Source organism: Microtus pennsylvanicus, chromosome 20 (genome assembly GCF_037038515.1).
Source record: "Microtus pennsylvanicus isolate mMicPen1 chromosome 20, mMicPen1.hap1, whole genome shotgun sequence".
Taxonomy (NCBI): domain Eukaryota; kingdom Metazoa; phylum Chordata; class Mammalia; order Rodentia; family Cricetidae; genus Microtus; species Microtus pennsylvanicus.
Window position 1 is genome coordinate 19,649,501 of NC_134598.1, and position 26,030 is coordinate 19,675,530.

A 26,030-nucleotide genomic window follows, 5' to 3' on the forward strand; every position below is an offset into this window, starting at 1 on the left:
CAGATTCCACTCTAAACCTAGTATTTCTGTGTAGGACTGTTTTTCTGCATGCTATCCTCGGTACTCAGAAGACACACTCACAGAGCACACACTCACCGAGCATCACAGAAAAGACCGAGTACCAGCTATCTTTTGTCTTTGTACTAGAGATTTTCTCTAGGAAGACGGGACTGGTGGATATAAGAGCTCAAAGCCCTTGCTCTGTATTCTGTCTAAGGGCAAAGAACACCCACATAGCTCTATGGCTTTGAGCACATTTTTCTCGTGTACCAGACCCAGCGAGTTCTGGTATTGGAAGTCATGACTGGGAAGCTAGGGAGACTAAATGGCAAGACAATTTATTTTCTTGTTTATTTGAGTCAAGGTCTCATGTAGCATAGGCTGGTTTCAAACCTGCTGTGTACCTAAGAATGATCTTGACTATTTGATCTTCCAGCCTCTTATGTCCAATTGCTGCGATTACAGGTATATGCCACCATGCCCAGCAATGAAAATAAAGCTTCAGGTAAAAGAATAAAGAAGCCTAATGGACGAGCAAAACGCCGCTTTACTTCTCAGGAATATTCCTATGCTTTCCCTCTTGGTTTTCAAGATATCTCTGTATAAAATGTTTTTCTTCTTTTAAAAAGTAACAGCAACACAGATAATTCCGTGAACACAGAGAGGAAAATATTGGAAATCTGGAGAACAGAACTGAGTACTTTGTTAACTGCAGGCTTACTTCACGTCCCTACTTAAAGGTTCACGAGAAAGTAAAAATGCATTCAACCACTTTTAGCTCTGCTGGTGGATGAAACTTGAACAAATCTAAGTTGGAAAATAATCTAATGGTAAAGGGAAAATTTTAAATTTCAGTGGAATAATATCTTTGTGCATGTTCTTATGCCTGAGTGTATGACTAAGAAAAAAGCAGAAGCTGAATTTGTAGACACTGCAAATGTTTATGGAAATGAAATCTCATGCTACAAAGCAACTATCTTGAGTCTCAGTTACCATTATTTTTAGCCATTTGCCATAAAAAACTAGTTATCAGATTCTGCATATAGATAGCTTTATGTAAAATACATAAACATTTGTCCAAATTGGTACACAGATTGCATAAATATGGCCATCAAGATCGCATTTACAGATGAGCATGTACATTGCTGTGCAAATTATCACAATATTACAATTTCAAAAATTATTCAAACTGGTATCCAAGTAAAGCAATTAGTGAAAAAATACCCATGCAGAATTTAAATATCTCAGAACAAAATTTAAACTGTTTTCATTAAAAGTTCACACATTTAAAATAGGTTTATTCATTTTATTTGTATATGTCAAAATACATTTTTTTATTTCCAAAATAGTGGGTTTTGCAACTAGTTTCATGCAGAAACAAGGTCTGCTCAATACTACCAATAAAGTCAATATAGCACAGTAGCTGTTCAATTTTAGATACAAAGAATAAATAACCTAAATACAAAACACTAAAATATTAGAAACATGTATTGAATCATTCTTCACAGGCATCCAAACTTCACAAATAAAAACCACAGCATGCCTAACTGTTGTGCACCCGGAGCGCATTGCAGTCACTCAAATTGATCAATTATCTGTGTGTTTTACCTCCTCATTAGACCATGACATAATCTGTATTCAGACCCCACCATTCATACAGTTCAAATATAACCAAAAATAAAATCCTCACACCTATCCTTGTACCTTTAAGATCAAGAATCCTGAGCTTGGTAGTAAGAGTATTAACCTTATATCTTCATAAAACCAATCAAGAGAGAGAGCTTTACAATTCTACTTACCAAACACCCTTCCCCAACCCAAAGTCATCTAAAATAGGCAGTAGAACACAATGACCTTTTAAAATGAAGGGGTACAAATTCACATTTAATATAGTATACAATACACTCAATAATACAGTCAGCTACTATAAGCTTTACAATGTACAATTTATTCAAATGGCTGAACTGTTCAGTGGTTAAGGAGACAGTTATGTGCCAGGAAGATGTAATATTTTTTTTTGCATGGTTTAATGAAAATATAAAAGTTATTTGTCCAAATAAAAGTCATTTTCATCACAGACTTGGTTTTGCTTATTTTTTTCCTTTAAAAAAAGGCCACTGAAATGTATAAAACGGTCTGAACAATGACGATGGTATCAAAGCGGATGCCTCTTCACATGGCGGTAACAGTGCACTTAACATTAATCACAGACTAAGTCTGCAAATGATTTCATAGCACTACTTTGGCTAGCACAACAGTTTTAGACAGCACTCAGATAAATATAGGCATGTGAAATGGGAAGCAATTATCTTATGCAACTTTAATATGTTTGAATACTACCGAATGAAAACAAAAGTCAAAGCACTTTACAGTAGAAAAACTTGTAAAGATAGGGCTCCATAAACCGTGTCACTTTTAAGGTCCTGATATCCCACTGTTAGCAAGGTCTGTTTTAGACACCATTATGGAGTAGCCTACTTTGCATTAGCAGACATCTGAACTAAGAAAATCGTCAAGCATGCCATGTGGTGGTCTAAAAATCAAAACAATACACTTATTTATATATACAGCATCACTCAGTACCTGCTAAAATGAATGTGAAGATTACAGAATCTAACATCTTATACTACAATAAAAAACAAAACAAAGTGACTGATGAAGGCAGAAGATAGGACTTTAAAGCATTCATCTAAGAAATAAATGCATATTGCACCAACAGTGAAAGCAGATGGTCCACCGAGCAATTCAGTTCCAGGTGGGAGGCAACACATCAGCCTAACGCGTGACAAGAAGCTCAGAAGAGCAAGGTTTTTTTTCTGTCAATGAGAAGGGTGTGGACACAGAGAGACTCTGCCACATAAAGAGCTAGAAGGAAAAGGTACAAACCCAAACACAGATGTAAAGCAAAAAATTTAAATATTGAGAAACTAGAAACTGTGGCACATCAAAAAAACAAAACAAAACAAAAAAACTGTTGAATAACTGTCTTCTGTGAGAGCCGGAAGTTTTGTTGACACAAAAGTATTTATGTACAACTAAGGCTTACTGGTTAAATATCTGAGGCATATCTGGCCTTGAACACTTTCTTTATTTGCTGGAGCTGTAAACAAGTTTTCTCAGTCATTGAAAAAAAAAAGGTTCTTCTCAGCAGCTGCTTTTAACATGAAACAATGGTCTTGATAACCAAGGGAGTGGGGCAGAAAATTTAACGAAACACAACTCCTAGATAAGAGGGCATTTGGCAGGATGTGGGAAAATGACAGTCTCCAGAGGATCTTTCAGGCGTCCAGTGACTGCCAACATGGTCCACTGGGAGGATGTGCAAGTCCCGCTGTTGCTTGGTTCTGTCCTCCAGACTACTTGGAAAGTTTGCTTATAACTCTGATCAAGGCCCCATTCTCATCCTTTAGCCTCTGGTTGTCTGCTTTTAAGTCTGGCAACATCTATGAGGAAAAGAGAAAGAAGTTCCCTTTAAATAGAAAAGGCAAAGCAGCGCTCTTCACGAATGTTATGATGTCACCACAAAACAAATGGTCAAGCTTGTCAGTTGTATGTATTTCTAATGTCTACAACATATACTATGAAGGGAAAACACTGTTTGTGAATCTAATTAGTCTAATAAATGATGGAATGAAATTTTATCTCTCAAAATGATCAACTTCTACTAAACTACTTGACTTTATGACTCACAAGCACACATTAGAGCAGCCGTGAAATGAAGCCTGTTTTTTGTTAGGATAGGATCTTAGAGTAAGTTCTTTTCATAGCTCCTGTCAACACCTAAATCTTTTGCTCTGAAGCCAGACAATGTTACCACTCCACAAATGACTTAACTAGGGAATTGTTGAGGACTCATTCTGAATTATTAAAATTCCTTAAGCAACTCATCTATAGGACCCAAGTCTGATGACCTAAGACAGTGTCTGATCCCAGAGAGGCACTCATTAAATGAAAATAATCAAGGTAAGCAGAGTAGTTTATGTTTAAAAGAAAGCAATCCAATTTTCTGTTGCTATACAGACACACTTAAGGAGAGGGTGGGAATGTTAGAAATCACATTAACTTTGTTTTAAAAAAAAAAAACTATTTATTTTATGTGCATTGGTGGTTTTGTCCGCATGTGTGTTTGTGTGAAGGTGTTGGAACTCCCGGAGTTGCTATTAGAGACAAGTGTGAGCTGTCATGTGGGTGCTAGAAATTGAACCCAGGTCCCCTGAAGAGCAGCAGCCCCTTACATTAACTTTCTAAGGGTAACTAAAACTTTATGTACTTTGGCAGATTGACTAAGAAGTGGAACAGTTTTTATTTTGGACATTAAAAAATGTATTTTCCAAAATATTTAATTCTCTTTTCAGTTTTCAGAATGTGCCGCGACACTGGAACATTAGAAGAACAAAACTGGAACTTGTAAAACCTTTGGGAAGAGCGAAGTTTACAGGGAGCCACAGTTCCATATGCTCAGTACTGGGAAACACAGCGGAGAGCCCGCAGTTTACAGGGAGCCACAGTTCCATATGCTCAGTACTCGGAAACACAGCGGAGAGCCGCAGTTTACAGGGAGCCACAGTTCCCTATGCTCAGTACTGGGAAACACAGCGGAGAGCCCGCAGCTGACACCGACTGTAACCGACAGTGAGTGAGTGAGGATAAAGGACAATGGCTCTGGGCGCAGACAATGCTATTGAAAAAGGCAAGGTAGGCTCGATGTTCAGCTTAAAATGTAATTAGATGGTACTCTGCTTATGCTTCATAAAGGACTATGAATATTACATATACCTAAACTACTTTTGAAGTGAAAGAAATCTGAATTAGCTTGACAAAGGACAGACAAGTTTTTTAATTTCTAAATCATTCCCTAGTTTTACTGTGGCTTATCAGTTGCAATATACAATTAGTAATAATTTTAATGTTCTGAGAAGGCATGCATAATTAAACAGTTATATATGTGATAAGCTCCAGACACATGGTATTAATTTGTAGTTGTAAGCTTTTACAAAAACACGCTTACTAACATAAAAACACCTGCCTGGCTCTACCAAGGAGAAATGACGAAACTATAAATTATAGGTTCACAGACTGCAGTTGCCTAGAGAACCCTGAGCGCTTGGCTACCACTCTGGTCAAGGCCCTATTCTCAGTCAGCAGCCTCTCATTTAACTCTCTCAGAGGTTCAATTTGGTTTATTTGGTGCAGGTTCTGCAGGAATCAGAACATAAAAAATAGGAATAAAAAATAAGAAAATACTCAAGAGTACAATAAGAACATAGAGAATCCCAGAAACAACAACAACAAAAATGAAATCTTAAAGGAATGCTCCAATGCATTTAAGAGACAAACAATTTACTCCTAGAATTCTACATCAAGCTAAGCAATAATAAACAAAATCCGAGATTTGTTTCTACTTTTCAAACCTACTTAAAAATAATGGTCTGATTAAAAACTAACCCAGTGAAAAGTTTAGACCTGAAATTCTAATTTCATGAGCATAATTCTGATGTGATAAAGATATCTTATAAAAGGCAACGTGGTAACGGTTAATCAATTAACTACACCATTTCGTCCCTTCAGAGTTCAACATTCAAAACAAAAAGTTATTAGCAAAGATAACTGGAGAATTTGATGCCTCTGTCTGTCACAATCTCAGGTCACATTTTCCTCTGTTAATACTGAAGATGAATGTAGGACCTCTAGGACTGACAAGCTATGTCCCCAGCCTCCGTAACTTTTACTTTTAAAGGAGATTTTATTTTTTCTATCACCTTCTATAGTTTACCATCCAAAATAATAGTGAACTACATATATAAATGAGCAGAACTAATAAACCTCACTTCTTATATAACTACTTAATTTTTTAAAACTACCTGATTATCAGAAGTACCATACACACTGATTAGCAGTTCCAAACTCATGGCTGCCAGATGAAGTGGTGCACACCTTTCATCCCAGCACTTGGGAGGCAGACATAGGTGGACCTCTGTGAGCACAAAGCCAGCCCTGGTCTACAGATGAGTTTCAGGACCTCATCTTCTTAAAAAAAAAAAAAAGTAAAACAAACAAAGCAACCTATGGTCACAAAGATGGCCCTGTCAACATCAGTGGGTCAGAGACAAAACAAAGAAACATGAGTGTCTAAGAGGGAGTTTGTTTGGTAGGGAGGGCTGAAATAAAAGAAAGGAGCAGATGAGAGTAAGCAGAATGAATTATATATAGGCATAAAAGTCTCAAGAAAGGATTCATAGAAATTATAATAAGAAAATGATCTTGGCCTGGCAAGATGGCTCAGTGGGTAAAAGCGCTTGCCTTCAAGCCTGAGTTTTAGCTTGAGTTCAACCCCAGGATGCACATGGTGGAAAGAAAGAATAAACTCCCCAAAGTTATCCTCTGTCCTCAGCACTCATGCATGGCACATGTATCCATACAAATATAAACATAAAATAAATAAATGTGAAAACAATGTTTCAGGTTTTAATTCCTCTTCTAGATTATTAAAACCTTGATTTAGGAAGAGAAACATGATATAGAGAATTTACAAACTGGATCATCAGAATTGAGACCAGGAACAGTAGAAGAACAGCATTAACAAAATTTAAATCCACAAACAGCGCACTTACTTTGAGCTCTTCTTCCATTTCAGATATTCTTCTTTCTAGTGCTCTTCGTTCCTAGATCAATTTAAGGTATCAATAATTATTTAATTATATTCCCATTATCTTATCTATTGTGAACTAGTGATACTTGAGCATTAAAGATAAAACCAAGAGCAGTGAACGCAGACGTGAGGGCAGTGTTGTGTAAGCGTTCCAGAACTGGGAAACAAACCGAAGATCTTCTAAGATTACTTCCCATCAGCAATTTCTTTACAGTTCTGTCTTTCTAGTAAGATGGTACACAACATATTCAAATTACTATTGGTTTTTAGTTCAGATAAAACTTAGGGATAGAGTGAGCCAATATTCAAGACTGAGGACTATATAGAAAAGAACACACACAATGATGCAATTACACTATGATGACAGGAGCAGAGAAGCAAGAAGCAAACGTGCCTAAGATATGTGCACTTTACAACGTCAAAGGATCCCAGAGAAACTCGTTTTCTCTACTCAACAATGTTTACTGTGAATTAGTTATGCAATTTACTTTACAGCTTTAGCTATATAGATTTAGTCCTAGAGTTTGACATTTTGTGTAGCATTAATGCGGTGAATATAGGAGAACAATTACAGCACTTATTCTAAACTGATTTCAAAGAGTGGCAGGCAAAGCCAACACACAACATATTACTGCAGTGCACGGTTTATTTTCCCTTATCTGATCAGCATTTCTAGAGTGTTATGCGGAAAGCAAGCAGCAGTCGTTGATGAACTGTAAAACTGGTTAGGTCATACCGCCCAGAAGATACTGACTCTTGCCGGTCACCTTTCAGATACAAACCATTGACATTTAGTTTAACAACACTGAAACCATTTCAATGACATTCTTTCCCAGATTAACAATTAATGTTAATATTTAGTAATGTAGTACAATTATGGTAAATGTCAATGTGTTTAGAGCAGGTGCTTTTAAAATAGGGATGGAGGCCCACTAATAGACTTTTGAGTACCATGTTAGATTTATGTAATATCAACATGCTTAAAAATTATTATAGACATGTTATTTTATAATAGACCTTCCCTCTAGCAAAGAACACAACCATAACAAATTTACACAAACCAATACACAATTCTAGATTGATATGTAATACTTCCACGAACCTCAATTTTACTAGGTATCTTCAAAATTTTAAGTCAGTTATAGGTAAATACTAGAACACCATTCCCAACTGCCTGATCCTACTAGCCCCCAAAAACTGTTAACTGTCAAACTGAAAACCATACATATAAACTTTTAGTACAGTGTCTGCCTTATACAGAGAATGCCGAATAAATGTTAGCACCTCTTAACAATGATCTGTAACATTAATTAAAGGGTAATCAGTCTAGTAGATAGGAACACATTAGCTACTCTGTAATTTATCTGTATCTGACAAGCAGAAACAAGGTCAGGTGAGAAGAAGAGAATATAAATAGGTGTGTGTATCACCAGGCCAGGCACTAAATTAGCAATTACCTATACTTGATAATATATTGATGATTTTACATTCTTCTTGTGCTAAGATTTGTGTAATAAGCACTGCCTTTGTAAGAAATATTCTTCAAAAGTGTTGTGAAACAAACTTATTCTATTTATTTTATTCCACTACGTTTTCCGGTATAAGAACTAATCTCAGTAGTTCTACATGTCTTAGGAATAAAATTCAGTATTATATATTATAAGATATATACCAATATGAATAATATGCAGCAACATTAAATTTAAAAAGATATGTGAATCTCAACTATTAGCAATTACTAGATACAGCAACCTTTAAAAAGGCCTCCAAATACTATTTTTAAAAATTAGGTGAAATCATATTAGAAGAGGAATTATTGTACAGTACTATAGACATTAACAGACTGCAGTTTTATTGTATTCTGTACCCCACCTTTTTTTTTTTTTGCAAAAAGTCAAATTGGTAATTAAAAGAAAAATGTTAGAAAAGAAAAACAATTCCACATCATTTGTTTGATTCCTTGACCTCAATATCAATCACAGTAACCATGATGTATGTTCTTTTCCTCCACACCATGTAAGTCTAGCTACTGCTAAGATGTGTGACATTCTATAGGTTTTCTTCCTACATATGGATCACTGTTATGTTCTCAAGTTTTCAGTCTAAACTGTAGATGTACTCCTCGGGCCATGGCCAGATTCTTGAGCAACAATAGCAATTGGAGAGAAATACAGCTAAATTATCACAACCAATGAGAATATTGTAGAAAAGAGAAAATGATGTAAGGGTTTCCTATATCATTTCTTCCTGCTTGCAATATCATACTACAGTCTAGAGAAGCAAAACAAAACAAAATCTATCACTGCTTAACCAAACAATAGGAAGGGGAACGATACTGATTCGGTAAGATGGACACTTACCCTTTTCTCCATCTCCAATAGTGACCTATCAGCAAACCTTTCCTGTCTCTGTAAAAGACAAATTAAAAAGCAGTTGTAAGTACAATAATGTTGAGGGAATACAATGTAACTCTCCTTGGTGGATGCTACCAAAAGAAATAATTTTCAGGTAGCATAATACAATTCAGCTGCTTTAATAGGCAAGTTTCAGTAAAGAAATAAAAATAAAAACATGGTATGTGTTAAGATGATAAATAAAACTGTTTAAGAATGGAATGGTCTTCAGAGCTCTCATTTTATATAACTTCCTTTTTTCCTTACAGTTCCAGTTTGAGGGTGAAAATGAGCAACTCCGAAAAACACCCTACCCTTCCCTCAGAAGCTGCCTTCCTTTCTGACCCATGAGCAACGGCTAGTCTAGCTGACGGATTCCAGCACTCGGAAGAAGGTAGGCTTATCGACAGGTCAAATGGCTTTGTATGAAGCAGGCAGATTGCAGCAGGACAATCAGAGACTTGTTTCTTGGCTACAGAATCATAAATCTGTGTATTCACAGTTGCAGAAAATATCTTTCTCTTCTTTCAGACCCAGCCCTAAACACGTTTTCTACTACTGAGCTACATAGATCCTTAACACACCAAGGCACTCTTCTATAAGATATGCAGTGACCTGCACAAAGGCCCATGTCCAGTGAGTAATGTTCCCAGGCAGATCTATACGGGACAGTAACTGATGGCTGTCAATTCTCCTCTCCTACAGAGTCTGAGTAAGAGAAGATTAATCAAAACTAACCCAACAAAAGAACATATTGACAAAAGAACATATTGAGCTCAGCAAAGCACAAGGCTTAGCTCATCCACCAGGTGAACAGTGAATGGTAACTGTACCGAGAAAATGTGACCAAATCCTTAGAGTAAACCAATGTTCAGTAGACTTGCTATATGCTCAGTGGCCTCGTCAGTTGTCAGGTATGTGCAACCAGAAAAGCATGCCAGTTATTTCGACTCCCCACTACAAAGCATGCTCTTGTCCGCCTTTCTTCTCGATCTTCACAATAACCCCTTATCTTTTTTAACACTCTATGGTTCACCTGACTTTGGAATTTAGCACATCATCTGTTGTGCGTGGACAAATGCTTCTAAAACAGCAGTAGTTAGAAATCAGGTAACAGAGCTCAACATGAAAAATGAACTTTTAGAAATAAAAAGCAGGCATAAAAACCAGCTAAGAAAGAAGCATTCAGTATTATTTAGATGTGAACAGTTCTTTCTAGTTGGACTCTAATAGCTACTAAACAAGCTTGTTTTCTTAAGAATCAGTGCAATTATCAGATCACTCTATAGGATTTCAATTATAAGTCCCTATACTCTTTGATCAATTCTTTGTTTTCATTTGTTTGAAATGATGAGGCAAAGGAGGAGAGGATACAGCTATTTCTATTTCCCAAAACACAGTGTTCCACGGGAAAAGACCTCGGGAGACAATTCCAAGTTCCTAGGTACAAAATTCTGAGCTTTGTCATCACTAAGATGTCCCACAGAAAGCCATTATGAAGGGATAAACATTATCACCCTCCAGCACTATTACATCAAAGTACTTGTGTGTGTAAGACACAGAGACATGGAAGAGAGAGACAGACACATAGACACAGGTATGAGCACCCTCAGAGGTCAGAACAGGGTGTCAGATCTCCTAGAGCTGGAGTTACAGGCAGTCGTGAGGCATTTGGGCATTGGGAACTTGAGTCCTCTAGATTAGCAGGAAGAACCCAATTGCTGAGCCAGGCCCACATTTCACTTTTACTTGAACAACTGGAACTGTTCATAATACAAAATTACTCTTTAAATTTAAAAAACCATATATATATATATATAATATGTTTATAAAATACATATATAATATACATGGTGTATGTGTGTGTGCGTGTTTTCCTAATATGTATGTCTGTGTACCATGTGCCCATGGAGATCAGATGCCCGTGGACTAGAGTTATAGACCACTGTAAGTCACCTTGTGGATGCTGGGAATCAAACCTGATTCCTTTAGAAGAGCAGCCAGTGCTCTTAACCACTGAGCCATCTCTCCATCGGGGAGGCTGCAGATGTAGCTCAGTCTTGCATGTGCAAACTTTAGGGTTCGATTTTCCTTATCACAAAAAACCCTTGAATTCTTTCCATATGATTATACTTCTGTATTTTTATATTACAAAAACCAGCATTTAGTTAACTGTTATTTATGTTGATGCTCTTTTATTACTAAATAAAGCATTAGGATTAACCAAACATATATTCAGAAGTAATATTACAGAAAAATGTAAGCTTTTAGATATACTAACTCATCTCTGCTAAGCTGAGACTAACAAAGAGAGAAATGTACAAACCTGGGTAGCCTTTTCCAACTGCAACTTTAGATCCGTTAGTTCCATATTTGTATCGTGTAGCTGTGCCTTTAGCTTTTCATTTTCAGCTAAAATTTGTTCATAAAGCTAGAAAAATTAAGGAAGAACAGATTACTTTTGTGGCTTTCCTAAAGCGGTCAATGACTACAAGGTTAACGTGGAAAAATTAACATAGATGTGTTTTATACTCTGACAATATATTTTAATTATTTAAATAGCCTTATAAGTAAATTTGCAAGTTTGAGGTCAGTCTGTGCTAAACATTAAGCTTCTGTCTAAAGAACAAATGAAAAGATTATAAAACAAAATGTGTCTGAATATATATGCTTACTTCTTACATTCCAAATGGCCCTTTCCAGTTCATTCCAGCAACATAGACAACAAACACAAAGCCTGGGTACTTTTCTTTCTCTCTAAGACATGGCTATTTACATGCTCCCAATTTCTATATAAGCAAGTTTTACAGAATAGTACTAAAAGAATACACACAGATACCTTTTTGAAGTCAGTTGAGTCATCCTTTTCTAGCCTGCTACTGTAAGGTTTTCTTTCTTCTGAGTAGCTGTAAGAGCCAGAGCGACCCAGCAAGGAGTCATACCGATCACTCGATGATGTGGAACCGCTGTCATACCTGCAAAGGATGAGTCAAAATCAAAACCTTTATTACAGGCTCCACAAATTATGTTAGTACACATTGAGTCTAGAATGCCTTGATAGTCCCAAACAGTAATAGTCTTTTTAACTTGTTATCAGCTTTTGTGATACATAATAAACAGGAAGTTATTCTTAATTTCTGTATCTAAAATCAAGGCTAATTTCATATTATGCTAAATTATTTAGATTTAAACAACCTTTTCATATTTTATCATGCTGTAACACTTTATAACACAATTTATTACAGTCCAACTGATGGCGCCTTTCTGTTTTTTGGTGGTATATAGTAGTGTATAAAATTAGTAGCATCTTAGATTTGATGAAATAATGAATTAATTTCTTAAATGTCGACAATAGGTTTGTCTTAAACAGGAAATGTGTGCTGTCAGTAACTGAACTCCTTGGTTATTTGGTTCTGAGTTCAGATGACCTCTTCTGATGAGAGCTACTGCGTTACATCTCAAGTCCACAGTGTCATCCATCAGCATAGGAAATTTATTCTAGGTCTCACAAGGATCATGGTCAGTAGTTGTCGGCAAGAAAAACAGATCAAGATTAGAATCAAGAATTGAGTGATTCTGAGCTAGATGGCGAGGAAAAAAATATGTCCACTCATGCATTCTCTTTCTTCTTCTTTTCTAAGACAGGTTTCTCTGTGTAGTCCTGGCTGTCCTGCAACAAGCTCTGTAGATCAGGTCGTCCTCAAACTCACAGAGATTTGCCTGTATCTGCCTCCCAACTCCTGGGATTAAAGATGTCAGCCACCAATGCCCAGTTTTATCCATTTTCTTTTAGGAGAGAAGGTATTGAATACTTAATTCAATAAATGTCTGGCTGTGTGTGGATTTTTTAAAATCACTTTCTGATACTAATAGTGAGATGGTCAATGTTGAAATAACTTAGGAAACATGGGAAAGCCTAGGAAAAAGTAACACTACTGTAGAGATTTGGGGAAATTCTTCCTTCACAGTAATTGACTATAATGACCAATCAATCTAAAGTGATACTCCTAACATAGCAAACTACTAACAGTCATTACGTCATCTTAATTCATTTTTTTTCTTTTTTAGTTCTTCCAGACTGGTTTTCTTGGCTGACTTTGAACTTGATCTGTAGACCAAGCTGGCTTTGAACTCAAGAGATTCGAATGTCTCTGTTTTCTGAGTCCTGGGATGCAAGGCATATGACATCACTGCTTGAAATCTTAGTTAGTTTTGTAAAAAGAATGTGCTACTAGATACTTAATAAATTTTGTAGCTATTAAAATTAAAAAAATTTAAAAAATTTTAATTGTGTGTGTGTGTGCTGGCTCTTCCATTCCCCATGTAGGTTCTGCACATTGTTCAGGTTGCTGCCAGCAAGCACTTTACTTGCTGAGTCATTTTGCCAGTCTAGGTCATCTATAATTTTACAGATTCTTTTATTGCCCAATTAATTCTAAATAGCTACAAAATTTATTAAGTATCTAGTAGCACATTCTTTATCAATGGTAAAATGAGGGAAAAAAATCAGCAAAAAATTCAACATACCTAGAAACAGAATCCGTCTAGAAAGTAAAAACAAGAGACAAAATGCATATTAAATTTTATTCTTTCATTAAACTATTAATTCAAATTGAGGAAGAAAATCTAATGTAACAATGATATTTACACTATTAGAGAAACTTATTATTCATGCTTTCATTTTAGTATAGTAATTTTTAGGGAAATTGTAGAATACAGAATCACTATATTTTTCCATGTACAAAACCTTACAATTTCATTTTGAAACATGTTCCGTTGAATTCCTGCAAAATTGAGCGTACATAATTTTTTAAGTAGAAGTAAAAAGGACTGTGAAAAATATCCATTACTTACTGTCACAGAGAAAGTGACAGAAGAAAGTTTATGACACCTCAAAGCAACCACTTTATTCATCCTTGTTTCTAAAGACTTAGTCACATGGTCAATCTAGAATTCTAAAAACAGCTTCATATGCCTTCTAGATTTAGCAATTAACCTATAAGAAATATAGAAAAGCTGTGGCTACACTGAAGTCCCCATCAAACGGGAATGTTAACCACAAAATGGTTATGAGGACACACAACCATCAATTGGGATGAGTGTAAATTTTTGGGGAGGATGGTATTTAGTCCCCCTTCTATCATCTACATTTTTCTGTAAAGCAACTATTCAGAACTGGTTTGTTAAGACTCTTGACTCTGGATAACTGTACATGTCCTTATTACCGTGTTTCTTCAGAACTGTTTAATCTTTCTCAGACTAATTTACTAATTCTAAAGTATGTTCAAATTTGCTTCACAATATTAATTTTGCTCTTGCTCGTAGTACTTAATATGCTTATTTTATTGACTTAACTATTCAGTTTTATAGACATTCAAAATTTAAATAAAATAAAAAGGATTTAAAATTTAAAGATAGTAAATTCTAAAAAATGTTCAGACAACTAAAATATGTACATGCCACATTTATTACCAGTTTTGTTCACTGATTCTTCAACAGTCAGAAATCACTCAAGTTCTATTTGTCTTTAAGAATCTCGGTGTTACCATTAACTATTTCTTAAATAAATAGAAACTCCATAAAATTTACTTTCTAAATAATTTTAAACCAAAATTTAAATGATTTAAATTATGTATAATAGATAATGTTACATATTTTCACAATGCCATGAGATCTAACACACAACCTCTCTCTTCCTATCCCCTCTGGTGGGCACAGACTTTCTGTTTCATGAGTCTGACATTGTTAGATACCTGAATAAAGGGAGCCATACAGTATCTGTCTTTCTGTGTCTTGCTTAGTTCACTTAGCATACCCTTGCTCCCTATTTAAATATTTTACAAAATAAAAATACCCTTTATATGTTTTTAAGTAATAGGTTCATGTAAATGTCTACAGTATATAAACTTCTATGTTTTCCCAGCCATTCATCTAACCCCTGGATACTAACTGTAATGTTCTGTCTCTTTAAGAGACAAGCCATGCCCACTCCCTTCCTGCTTGCAGCCTCAGCCCCACTCTCTTTCTCTTCCTGTCCCCTCTCTTGGAGAGGCAGCCTCCCCCTTTTCTTCCCGTCCATAACTCATCTAATAAATTCCAATTTTATTCTGTATGGTGTGTCTATCTCTGTCCATCTAATAAATGTCCAATTTTATTCTGTATGGTGTGCCTATCTCTGTGCCTCCCACCCGCTGCCTGCCCACACTACTCGTGTGGGATCAGCCAGCCACCACATGGCTGGGGACCAACTACCTTCGTTTGGGGACCTGCCGTGTGGTCTCAACCCTGCAGGAAGCTGCCAGGGACTTGCAGCAAATCCATTTCACTAACTGCTAACTATTCTGTAACATAACACCCATACAAATACAAGTAATAGGAACTTATGCAAATATATTTAGTTTCTCTATTTTCAATGTTTTCTTTTACAAGGAATGCTACAATGTATTTTCTATAGATTTATCTTTACATACTTCATTTATACTTTGGGAATAAATATCTAGAAATGGAAACAATAAATTAAAAAAACCTGAATATTTTCTTAAGGCTTCTGATAAGTACTTTTTAACTAAAATTTTACGATGATGATGATGTATGTGTGTGGGGGGTACATACTTGAGGACAACCCTTGGGAGCTGGTTCTCTCCTTCTGCGATGTTGACTCTAAGCATCTAACTTAGGTTACCAGGCCCATGTGGCAAGCGAGTTTACCTGCTGACCTGAACTCAGTACTAATGTACTCATTGTGCTGGCTATCTACCTATCTATCTACCTATCAGAGGCATATTTTCTTTAGCTCACAACTTTGCCATCTTCAGGAATGAAAGCTCAGTCTATGGCTTCTAGATTTTGCCACTGTTGAGCACCTTCCAGGTCTTTCCCTTGGTCAATATACGTTGACACTTCTTCAGTTTTACTTTTTCATTCCTTCCCTTTTCACTTGCTCAACTCTGTGCCCACTTATAGTGTATGGTTTGATTAATTCTGACAGTTACAGATCCCCTCCTGCTATCACCTCTAAAATATTCTCTATGTCCTATTCACGTCCCCCAAACCTGAGCCAAGCATGACTTCCACTGCCCGCCGTGGCACTGCAGCCTGCAGTAGCCACTGTGAATGACTGAGCAGTGCACTCGGGGTGAGGCCGTTTACCTGGGTCTCCCTCCTACTGGAGCCGTCCTCTGTGTCCGACTGCCGGTCCTGCTCATTTTCATCACTCTAAAGCAAAGATCAAATCACGTTTTAAAACAGACACACATGTTGAACACTTGATATTTCTGACTTTCTGAATTTATGATTCTGTGCAGAATATACCATGAAACTTTCATATATGTTCAAACTTTTCAGTATTAATTTTTTTGCCTCCTGAGACAGGGTTTTTCTCTGTGTGGCTTTGGAACCTATCCTGGAACTTGCTGTATAGACCAGGCTGACCTTGAATTCACAGAGATTCACCTACCAATGCCTACAGAGGGTTGGGATTAAAGGCATACATCACCACCACCAGGGTCAATATTAAAAATTTTAAAGGAAATAAAATACACTTGCTTCTCCCCCATCCTTATTATTTATGCATTATGTCCCAACTTTCAAAACTAAGCTACTTTTTTTAAAATTTATTTTTAATATTTTTGGCTGTATTTCAGAAGCTGTAAGTTACAATTCTGATATAAGACTGTTTTAAGGTAAATTTCCTTAATTTCCTAAACCTTTATTTTTTTTGTTTTATGGGTCTTAGCTGGATATTATATTTGACTTCCCTTAAAACAAAAAACCCAGCTGCATACATCCTTGATTACTCAAGTGAAATACAAGCATTTCATTCATACCAGACAATGTAAAGTCATTAAAGTATTCAACGTCATTTAACATGTTCCCATAATCTATGATACTGTTCTCATGTATCACAACCCCTTATATATTTTAAGTTGTATATGCCAATACTATCTGTACTACATGTAATCATACTGTTAATATAAAATAAAATGAAGAAAACTAAGCCTCTGAAGTTAAAAATTTTTAGAAAAAAGTTGACAGGAATATGTTGTGTATGGCAAAAGTAAACTGAAAATAAAATTCTGAAAATTAAAAAAAATTATGAGAAGAAAGTTTCTTCCTTTTAGAAAGTGTGACCCCCCCCCCTTTTTATGTGGAAACAGTTTCTCTGTGTAGCTCTGCCTGTCCTGGAACTCACTCTATAGGTCTGGCTAGCCTCAAACTCAGAGATCCACCTGCCTCTGCCTCCTGAGTGCTGGGATTAAAGGTGTGTGCCATTACCACCTGGCTGTAACCTTCTGTTTTTACAATGGGGCAATGTATACAATTTAGAGATTCAAATTTTTTATAGCAATGAATGTAAATGTATTGCTACATATAATAACACAGATGTACTTCCAAATAAGAACCCAGCTGTACTCAAATGCACTTACTAGCTGACTCTGGAAATAAAACAGAAAGAATACGGGGGCTTTGTATCACCATTTTTATGCTGTCACTAAGCTATACATTTATTAATTATGTTTCTGGATAAACATCATACTTCAATAAAAATGTTATTTTTAGATTGAGGTTGTACTTTACCAACAAAGCATTTAATTTATGTACCTAGAATGCATGGTGCCCTAATATGACCCTCAGCTTTGTGAAGAAATTACTAAAAATGTTAAAAACAGAAAAATTACCAAGAGGCTACATATATATATATATATATATATATATATATATATATATATATATATATATATACACACACACACACATTACATTTATTCAGGTTATCTATCTATCTATCTATCTATCTATCTATCTATCTATCTATCTATCTGTATATATATATAAACATACACACATTTTAAAATTTAATAATTGGATTGATGATTTAAAACATATATCCTCTTAAGGATGTAACAACTTTGAGCAAGTACTTAAGTATACTATCAAGCATTTAACAGGTTCTCACATCTTGTGTCCAAAAGGAAACTCCAGTAGACCGTCTCTTTTCTCTAGGTCGCCGTCGCTCTCTGATTGATTTGGCTTGTGATTTATCTTCACCTTCTTTTTCGTCTTCTTTTTTCTCTCCTTCTATTATGGATTACATAAACCACATGGTTGCAATTTATCCTGATAATGTTTTTACAAGCATATGTCAAAACAATTCTAGGGCTCGCTAGATGGTTCAGTGGGTAAATACAACTGCTGCCAAGCCAGGGGACGCACATGGTAGAAGAAAAAACAGACTTTGACAAGCTGGCCTTCGACCTGCACAGGTGCCTTATTATCCTCACCCTTACATATACATCCTTGCCCAGGACACACAAAATAAGCAAATGTTAAAAAAAAACCAAACCAACCAACCCACACCCCAATTCTAAGTTAGCCTCTTTTGTGAAGCCTACATTCTTCAATTAAAAATAATTTCTCCCTCCATCAGTACTGGTGTACTTTTGGTATAAGCATACATTTCAAGCTCCCATTAAGACACATTTTTAATGGTCATGAGAACAAATTATCTCTACTTTCTTGCTGTTCAAAATAAAAACATTTCCCAGAGACACAATATTTGCAAGCAGAAAACAAGGGAACTGATAGGAAGAACAGGACTCCAGTTATCAATGTGTGACGGCAGATTACACCCAATGATGCTAACAATGCGAGAGGAAACAAGCAAACAGAAACCGATGTCACAGCCACTTCATTTCCATTCTAAGGACAAACCTTTTCATCTTTCATTAAAAGCAAATCAATATAAACATGATTTCTGCTTCCTCCTTGCAAACAGCTTCCATACTACAAGAATACAAGGACCTTTGAATGTGCTAGAAATGTAGACACATAAGGAACATGACTGATTACACTGTTTCTGTTCAGTACACCAGTTTAAGAGTTTCTTCTTTAGTTGCATTATTAACTAGGGAAACCTACCCATAGGATTACTTGAAAAAAACATGGCTTCTTACCTCTTTCATTTTCTTTCGTTACTCCCCGTGAGTAGGCAGAGGTTATCCCTACAAGACTGTTTGGCCTGTTTAGTTGACTTGAAGCATAGAGTGAACTGCTTACAGTAGAAAGAGAGGAGGATGATGGAGTGGTTGAACTGGAAGTTGATACTGGTCTGTAACGTGTATAAGTCTGTGAAACAGTAAAGTTAAAACCCATTGGAAATATTAAGTACACAACATTGATTTCAAGGGACAAGTACTATCCTCATCATGCCAAAGTCATTCAGATTCTAGCCCAAGCTGCTCACGTATTTCATACACTGTTTATTAGGCCATACATCTCAGCACACTCAGAGCCATAAGAACCACCCATGACACTTGACCCAGCTGTGCTGCCCACAGCATTACCTCATCGTACGTTCTGGAATACTTTTGTTTATATTCATCTTCTCTAGATGTTTCTGACTCCTTCTTTTCTTCTTGTTTCTCTTTATCCTGTTTTTCTTTTTCCTCTTTTTCTTTCTCTTCATTTTCTTGTTCTCTAGTTCTTGTAGAACGACTTCTTCCTATTGTTTTTTCAGCTTCCTGAAGATCAGTCAGCGTTACCCCCTGCACATCAAAAAGCATAAATGGTGATACACATGAAAGGTCATTTACAAAGAGTACTTTGCAAGCCGATAAATCAAATATGAATGTAATTTTAATATATGAAATCACATTCGTTTTATGAAGAGCAACAATGATAGCAACCGGGAAAGTCATAACTATAAATAAGAAACTGTCTACGTTCATAAAGTAACAAAATACAAAGATATGTTCCTAATTTCAGAAGAAGAGCCAATCCATATAATCCATTTATATAAAACACTACATATATTAATTTTCACACATTAACTTGAGGTTTGACAAAATCTTCAATAAGTAAGCGATGTTTTTGGGTTCGACTATCTAAATGGAAAAAGTAGCTTAAGACCCAGCAAACGTAATGCTTTGAAAGGCAAGTAATAGTAAGGTTCAAACAGCTGAATCCAGACTATTGAGTTCCTCAACTCCAAAAAACATCTACCATCAAGACTGATGAGGAGGAAGTAAGACAGCAACTAGCCTGAGAGATACTGTTCGTATATTTGTCCATTCGGTGTTTTCAATGTGGAACACCAGGCCTATTCTCCATTCCTCCACCTCCACACATTCCTGAGACTTTAACAATTATAAGGCATCATATGGCCAGGTGGTGGTTTGCTTGCTTTTAATCTCAGCACTCATGAGGTAGAGGCAGGGGGATCTGAGTTTGAGGCTAGCCTGGTCTATGGAGTGAGTTCCAGACAGCCAGGGCTACCCAGAGAAACTATTGTCTTAAAAAATCAAAAAAGCATTATATGATTAACTCATTTTAACACCTATGAATACACTAAACCAGAAACCAAATTAGGAACAGAGGATTAAAACAATACTTGAAGAGAAAAAAGACCATAACTAATTAGATGCAATGTGATATCAAAAGTGTAACCTTATATACAAAAGCTATTGAAGGTTAACTCCAGCAACCTTTATCTTTTCTGGTTATTCATACAGCAAAATGAAAATGAAAAGGTTCTGTACTAAGTATCTGTAGGTTTTTTATATCATACTCATAAATATACCTGTGTTGACCTTCTAGACTGTCTTGCTTGTCTAGATCTTGCTTTTCTTTGGGATTCAGACTCTTCGTCCCTAACGGGAGTGAGGTATGACCTATAGTAACAAATAAAAATTGTCAGTTGGAGATTCAATATTTATAAATAGAAATATTCACCAATGTTTGTGATTAAAACAAGAATAGTGTTTAAAAAATCTTCAGAAAATGTCTCTGTACCTACTTTGAAATTCATTAATTCTGTGTGACCATTCTTATATTTTTTATTTTATGTGTATGGATGTTTTGCCTTCATGCATGTCTGTATTACTTGCCTGCCTGATGCCCACAGAGGTCACTGGATCCCCCGGGGAGTAGAGTTACAGATGACTACCAACAGCCACGTGGTGCTGGGAACCGAGTCTGGGCCCTCTGGAAGAACAAGTGCTCTCAACCACTGAGTAAGCTCTATTTCTTTCTAGACAGGAAGCTAGTTATACTTAATAAAGCATGCCGATTCCTTTCTTGTTTTATTTAATGGTATAGCTTAATTTAAAAAATATTGTAACTTCATTTTCAAAAAGAAACCAGGGAATTGAAGATTATGTCTTGATGTATTGAAAGAGAAAAGCATTTCACTAGCAAAGTGCCAATTCACAGATATGGAGAGGATGAATCTAAGCTCTACTGAGAAACAACTCCTTCCACGTCACTTCTCTGGAGCACCACAAATCCATTGATTAGCACTGTCCACTTAATGGACCACGTTATATCATTTTTTATTATATAAAAACGGAGCGGAGGGGGCTATCTTTTCTACATCTACAATATTTTTAGGTACATCTTTCTTTCCAAACCTGGTGCAGAAGATCCTTCTGTCTCTGTGTTGCTTTTCTTGGTTAATAAATAAAGAAACTGCCTTGGCCTGTTGATAGGGCACAACTTAGGTAGGCAGGGAAGACAGAACTGACTGCTGGGAGAAGGAAAGAGTCAGGGAGAATCCATGGAGCTGCCAGAGACAGATGCTGGCAATTTTACCCAGTAAGCCACAGCCTCATGGTGATACACAGATTAATAGAAATGGGTTAAATTAAGATGTAAGAGTTAGTCAATAAGAAGCTAGAGCTAATGGGCCAAGCAGTGATTTAACTAATACAGTTTCTGTGTGATTATTTCCGTTCTGGGTGGCTGGGACAAACAAGCGGCCTCTTCCTACACAAACCTGACTTCCAATTCCTTAAACCCTCCCTGTAGCCGGCTTCTGTTTTAGCATTCTTAGATGATTTGTGAGGTGTCTGCCTTAAAGTTCTACTGTAAATGTCAGAACGATTGTATTGAGATGGAGACACTCCTGTTATTTATTTAAACTCTGAGTACAAATCATATTCTTTGGTTTTGTTTTGGAGACTGTTTCTCTGTGTAGCCCTCCCTGGCTGTCCTGGAACTTACTCTATAGACCAGGCTAACCTTGAACTCCTGGAGATTCACTTGTGTTTGCCTCCCAATGCTGGGATTAAAGGTATGAGCCACCACTGCCCGGCTACAATTGTTCACATTTCGATCAAGGACTGAATAATCTACAAAGGGGATGAAGACTGGCCTCTTGGGGAAGCAGCACTGCTAGGGCCAGTTCAATCATGATCACTTTTGATCACAGAACCCTCATCTGTCTGGAACCGTCAGGAGTTCTATGGAGAGTTAAGATCATCCCTCCTGCTCTGCTCTCCAAAGTCAATCCAAAAGTTCCAATGAACTGCCAGCTTTAGGACTCCTCTCAATTTGTTATGGTCTATCCTGCAACTGCACATTGTTCATTAAAGCACAACAAGCTCCGGTGCCGACTGCACTTCCATGCCATCTGTAAAACTTCAGCCTCAGAGGATCTAGCAGCACATCACATACCCAAACTCCTTAGAATCATCCACAGTCCCCCCTTCCACCCCACCCCAAATTCTTTAGAGACTCTAATCCTTTCAAACACAAAGGAACTTACTATTACTGTCTATACTTTGTTTCTGAAGTCTACCTAAGACTAGAATATATGACTCATTGTTCTTTGCATGCATTTTCCTAGATAAGTAACTGTCCGATGACAAGTTTATTTCTAATTAGTGACTCTGATCTCAGCAGTCAGGTAAAGTCCAAAGGTCTGACTAGGCATGAGAGGACTGATTACAGCAATGGAGAGCAACTCAGGAAAGTTAAAACATGGCAAATTTAAGAAAGCCAAAATTACACCTCAGCAATTATTCTGAATTAAGCTGTTTTTATGGCCTCTGTGCTAGCTAGTTTTATGTCAACTTAACACAAGTCTTAGTTACTTGGAGGCAACCTCAACTGAGAAAATGCTCCTACCTGACTGGGTTGTGGGCAAGCCTGTGGTACATTTCCTCCATTGATGACTGGTGTGAAATGGCCAAGCTCACTATGGGTGGTGGTGCTGGGTGCTATAAGGAAGCAGGCTGAGCAAACCATGGACAGCAGGCCAATAGCAGACTTCCTCCATGGCTTCCGCATCAGCTCCTGCTCCAGGTTTCCAGGTTGCTGTCCTGAGTTCCTTACCTAACTTCCCTGGACAGTGGCCCACAGTTGTTAGCTGAAATAAACTCTTCCCTTCTTAAGATGTGTTTGGCCATGTTGATTGTCACAGGAACAGAAGCCCTAACTACAACAGCCTGTTCAGGATACACTGTAAGCTCATCTGGCTGAGTATCACATCTTGGTCAGGAAGATGTAACTCATGAGAGCTACGTCCCAGAAGATGTCTTTCTGCTGTCGAGCAGCACTATGTCTATCATAAGGAGGGTTTCTCCCGTAACCGAGGCATTTCACGTAAGAATTCCTTCTTACTGAATTAATCTCACAAAAATAATTGTTCTGACCTAAATTCATAATCCCAAATTTTATTTTTTTTAAAAATCTTGCTTTCTGCATTTTAGTGTGTTCTTCTAGAAGTGGAGGAGGAAAAAAAACCAATAAACAAAACATTTTATCTATCAACTCTTCCTTAGCTTGAATTTTTCTTACAATTTTAATTGAGATCCTGTCACACATGCTCTCATCAGCACCACTGATGATATATATACATATATATACATACACTGATGATACATATATACAATATTATATAAAATATGTATATACAATATATAGCACCACTATGATGTATAAATGAGTACATCTGCGACCTGACACCTTTTCATCTGCTCTGCCACACTAAGCTTGGTATACTTATTCTACCATTGTTTTATAATGTTCATTCTATTTTCCTGGTTTTTACTTACATGTGACAGATACTGCCAATTTTTCCATTAACAACTACACAGAATTTTCTATGCCACAAGATTTGAAAGGAGGAAGAAAAAACTCAATAATCCTGTATTAAAATTTAAGAAATGTTCTAGTGTATCATAAGGGTTTAATTTTATAGCCTTCTCTAGGAAAATCACATGTAAAGAATTACAATGTGGTAAACGAAGTAACATGTATTTACTAAAATTTAAATAAAGGACATTTCCCCTGCTTTCCACTTTTTCTTTTTGTGTGGCACTCTACTAAATGTTGCTGCTCCTCAGTCTGGGACTTGAGTTACAGACAGTTGTGAGCTGCCATATGGGTGCTGGGAACTGAACCAGAGTCCCCCCAAAAGAGCAGCCAGTGCTCCTAACCAGTGAGCCACATCTCCAGTCCTGAGTAAATACATTTTTGTTTTGGAGACAGGTTTTCTCTATAGCTTTTTTTTTTCCTTTTTTTTTCTTTCTGGAGCCTGTCCTGGAACTCATTCTGTAGACCAGGCTAACCTTGAACTCACAGAAATCCACCTTCCTCTCCCTCCAGAGAGATGAGATTAAAGGCATGCGACACACTACCACCCAGCTTGTTGCTGTTTATATATATATAGGGTTTTACTATACAGTCAAGACTGGCTTGGAAATTATTATGTAAGCCCAGATTGGCTATTATCCTGGGTTCTGGGATTATAGGCATGAGCCACCACGTCCATGTCTAGCTCAGAGGTGTGTGTGTGTGTGTGTGTGTGTGTGTGTGTGTGTGTGTGTGTGTGTGTATGTATGTATGTATGTGTATATATATATGTTTTTTGAGACAGGGCTTCTCTGTAGCTTTGGAGCCTGGCCTTGAACTCACAGAGATCCACCTGCCTCTGCCTCCTGAGTGATGAGATTGATGGCGTGAGCCACTACTGCCAGACTACATTTGTCTTTTTATACTTAAAAGACAAATGGGAGAGCTATGGGAAAATGGTGGACAAGGGTAACTATACTAAAGCAATAGTTACGTGCAAATATGGAATCATTTATAAGACACTCCTATGTATTTAAAATTATGGTAAATTACAAACACTTAACACTGAAATATTTTCTAGCATATTCTACCTATTTGATGTTAGTGTTTCTACTTTTAAACAAAATAATAATAATAATAATAATAATAATTATTATTATTATTGTCGGGGGTTCCAAAGAAGACTTGTGGGTAAGCATACTTGCTGTCTAAGCATAAGGGCCTCAGCTAAAATCCTTGGTTCTCATATAAAAAGTCTACATCAGGGATCTGTGGACACATCAGGTCAGACAGAGTGAAGGGGAACTGGGAAGGCAGGATGAAGCAGTGTGCAACGTGGTGCTGATCTGCACACTTTCCCGAATCCACCTCTCCCATGGAAACAGATGATGTCAGCAGGTCTTCATCTGTCACCCTATTTCTACAGCCAACACCCAGAGACAAAGGGAAGAAATCCAGAGAGGGACTGGCTGAGGCCTTGAAGGCAGACAGTACTGCCAGACAGGAAGTACTAAGACGAAGGGTCTGAAAACCAAATGAAAACCTGGAAAACCCGGGTGTGGCAGTCTTTGCAAATTCTCTATGAAGGGTCCTGGCTTTACTTCTTTAACTGATAATCCTACCCGGGTAATGATGGCATTCTACTGAAATCACTCTTTTAAAGCTCTTTTTAAAGGCAAAATAGTGACAAGCAGTGTTTAAGAAATACTGCTTTTAGTTGTGATAGAAAAGAGATGACACACATTTTGTTTCTTATGCCTTAGAATAATCTTTGTCCTAATAATTTTTAAAATAATTTACTTTATATTCATTGGTGTTTTGCCTGCATGTATGCCTGTGTGAAGGTGTCAGATCCCCTGGAACTGGAGTTACAGACAAGTGTGAGCTGTCGTATGGGTGCTGGGAATTGAGCCCAGGTTCTCTGGAACAGCAGCCATTACTCTTAGCCACTAAGCCATCTCTCCAGTTCTCACACATCTCTGGGAATAACAAAACAAATTTTTAATAGTTAACACCCTTCATTAAAATTAATACTAATTTTGAAAGTTGCGTGTCAATTGTCTCCTGAAAGACCGTCAATAAACCTGATGTAAGAATTAGTCTGGAAGCTGAGTGCTGGAGACCTCCCCGGGAAT

The 26,030-nt window shown here is 36.9% G+C and overlaps 1 protein-coding gene across 5 annotated transcripts in view; it reads right to left on the bottom strand.

The window, feature by feature from the left end:
• Positions 1 to 921: 921 nt before the first annotated feature.
• The window catches only part of Ppp1r12a (protein phosphatase 1 regulatory subunit 12A), a 111,362-nt gene continuing 86,253 nt past the window's right edge, over positions 922 to 26,030 (bottom strand). For 4 of the 5 annotated variants that reach the window (XM_075954610.1, XM_075954609.1, XM_075954607.1 and 1 more), the window contains 11 exons: positions 20,621 to 20,711; positions 19,386 to 19,586; positions 18,996 to 19,167; positions 17,999 to 18,120; positions 16,192 to 16,257; positions 13,570 to 13,586; positions 11,882 to 12,017; positions 11,369 to 11,473; positions 9,010 to 9,057; positions 6,612 to 6,662; positions 922 to 3,443 (listed from right to left, as the gene is read on the bottom strand). In XM_075954610.1, coding sequence (XP_075810725.1) covers positions 3,357 to 3,443; positions 6,612 to 6,662; positions 9,010 to 9,057; positions 11,369 to 11,473; positions 11,882 to 12,017; positions 13,570 to 13,586; positions 16,192 to 16,257; positions 17,999 to 18,120; positions 18,996 to 19,167; positions 19,386 to 19,586; positions 20,621 to 20,711 — 1,096 coding nt within the window. In that variant the 3' untranslated portion in view covers positions 922 to 3,356. Of the gene's footprint in view, positions 3,444 to 6,611; positions 6,663 to 7,385; positions 7,417 to 9,009; positions 9,058 to 11,368; positions 11,474 to 11,881; positions 12,018 to 13,569; positions 13,587 to 16,191; positions 16,258 to 17,998; positions 18,121 to 18,995; positions 19,168 to 19,385; positions 19,587 to 20,620; positions 20,712 to 26,030 lie in introns of all 5 variants that reach the window. The other variant, XM_075954608.1, reaches the window with a different exon arrangement.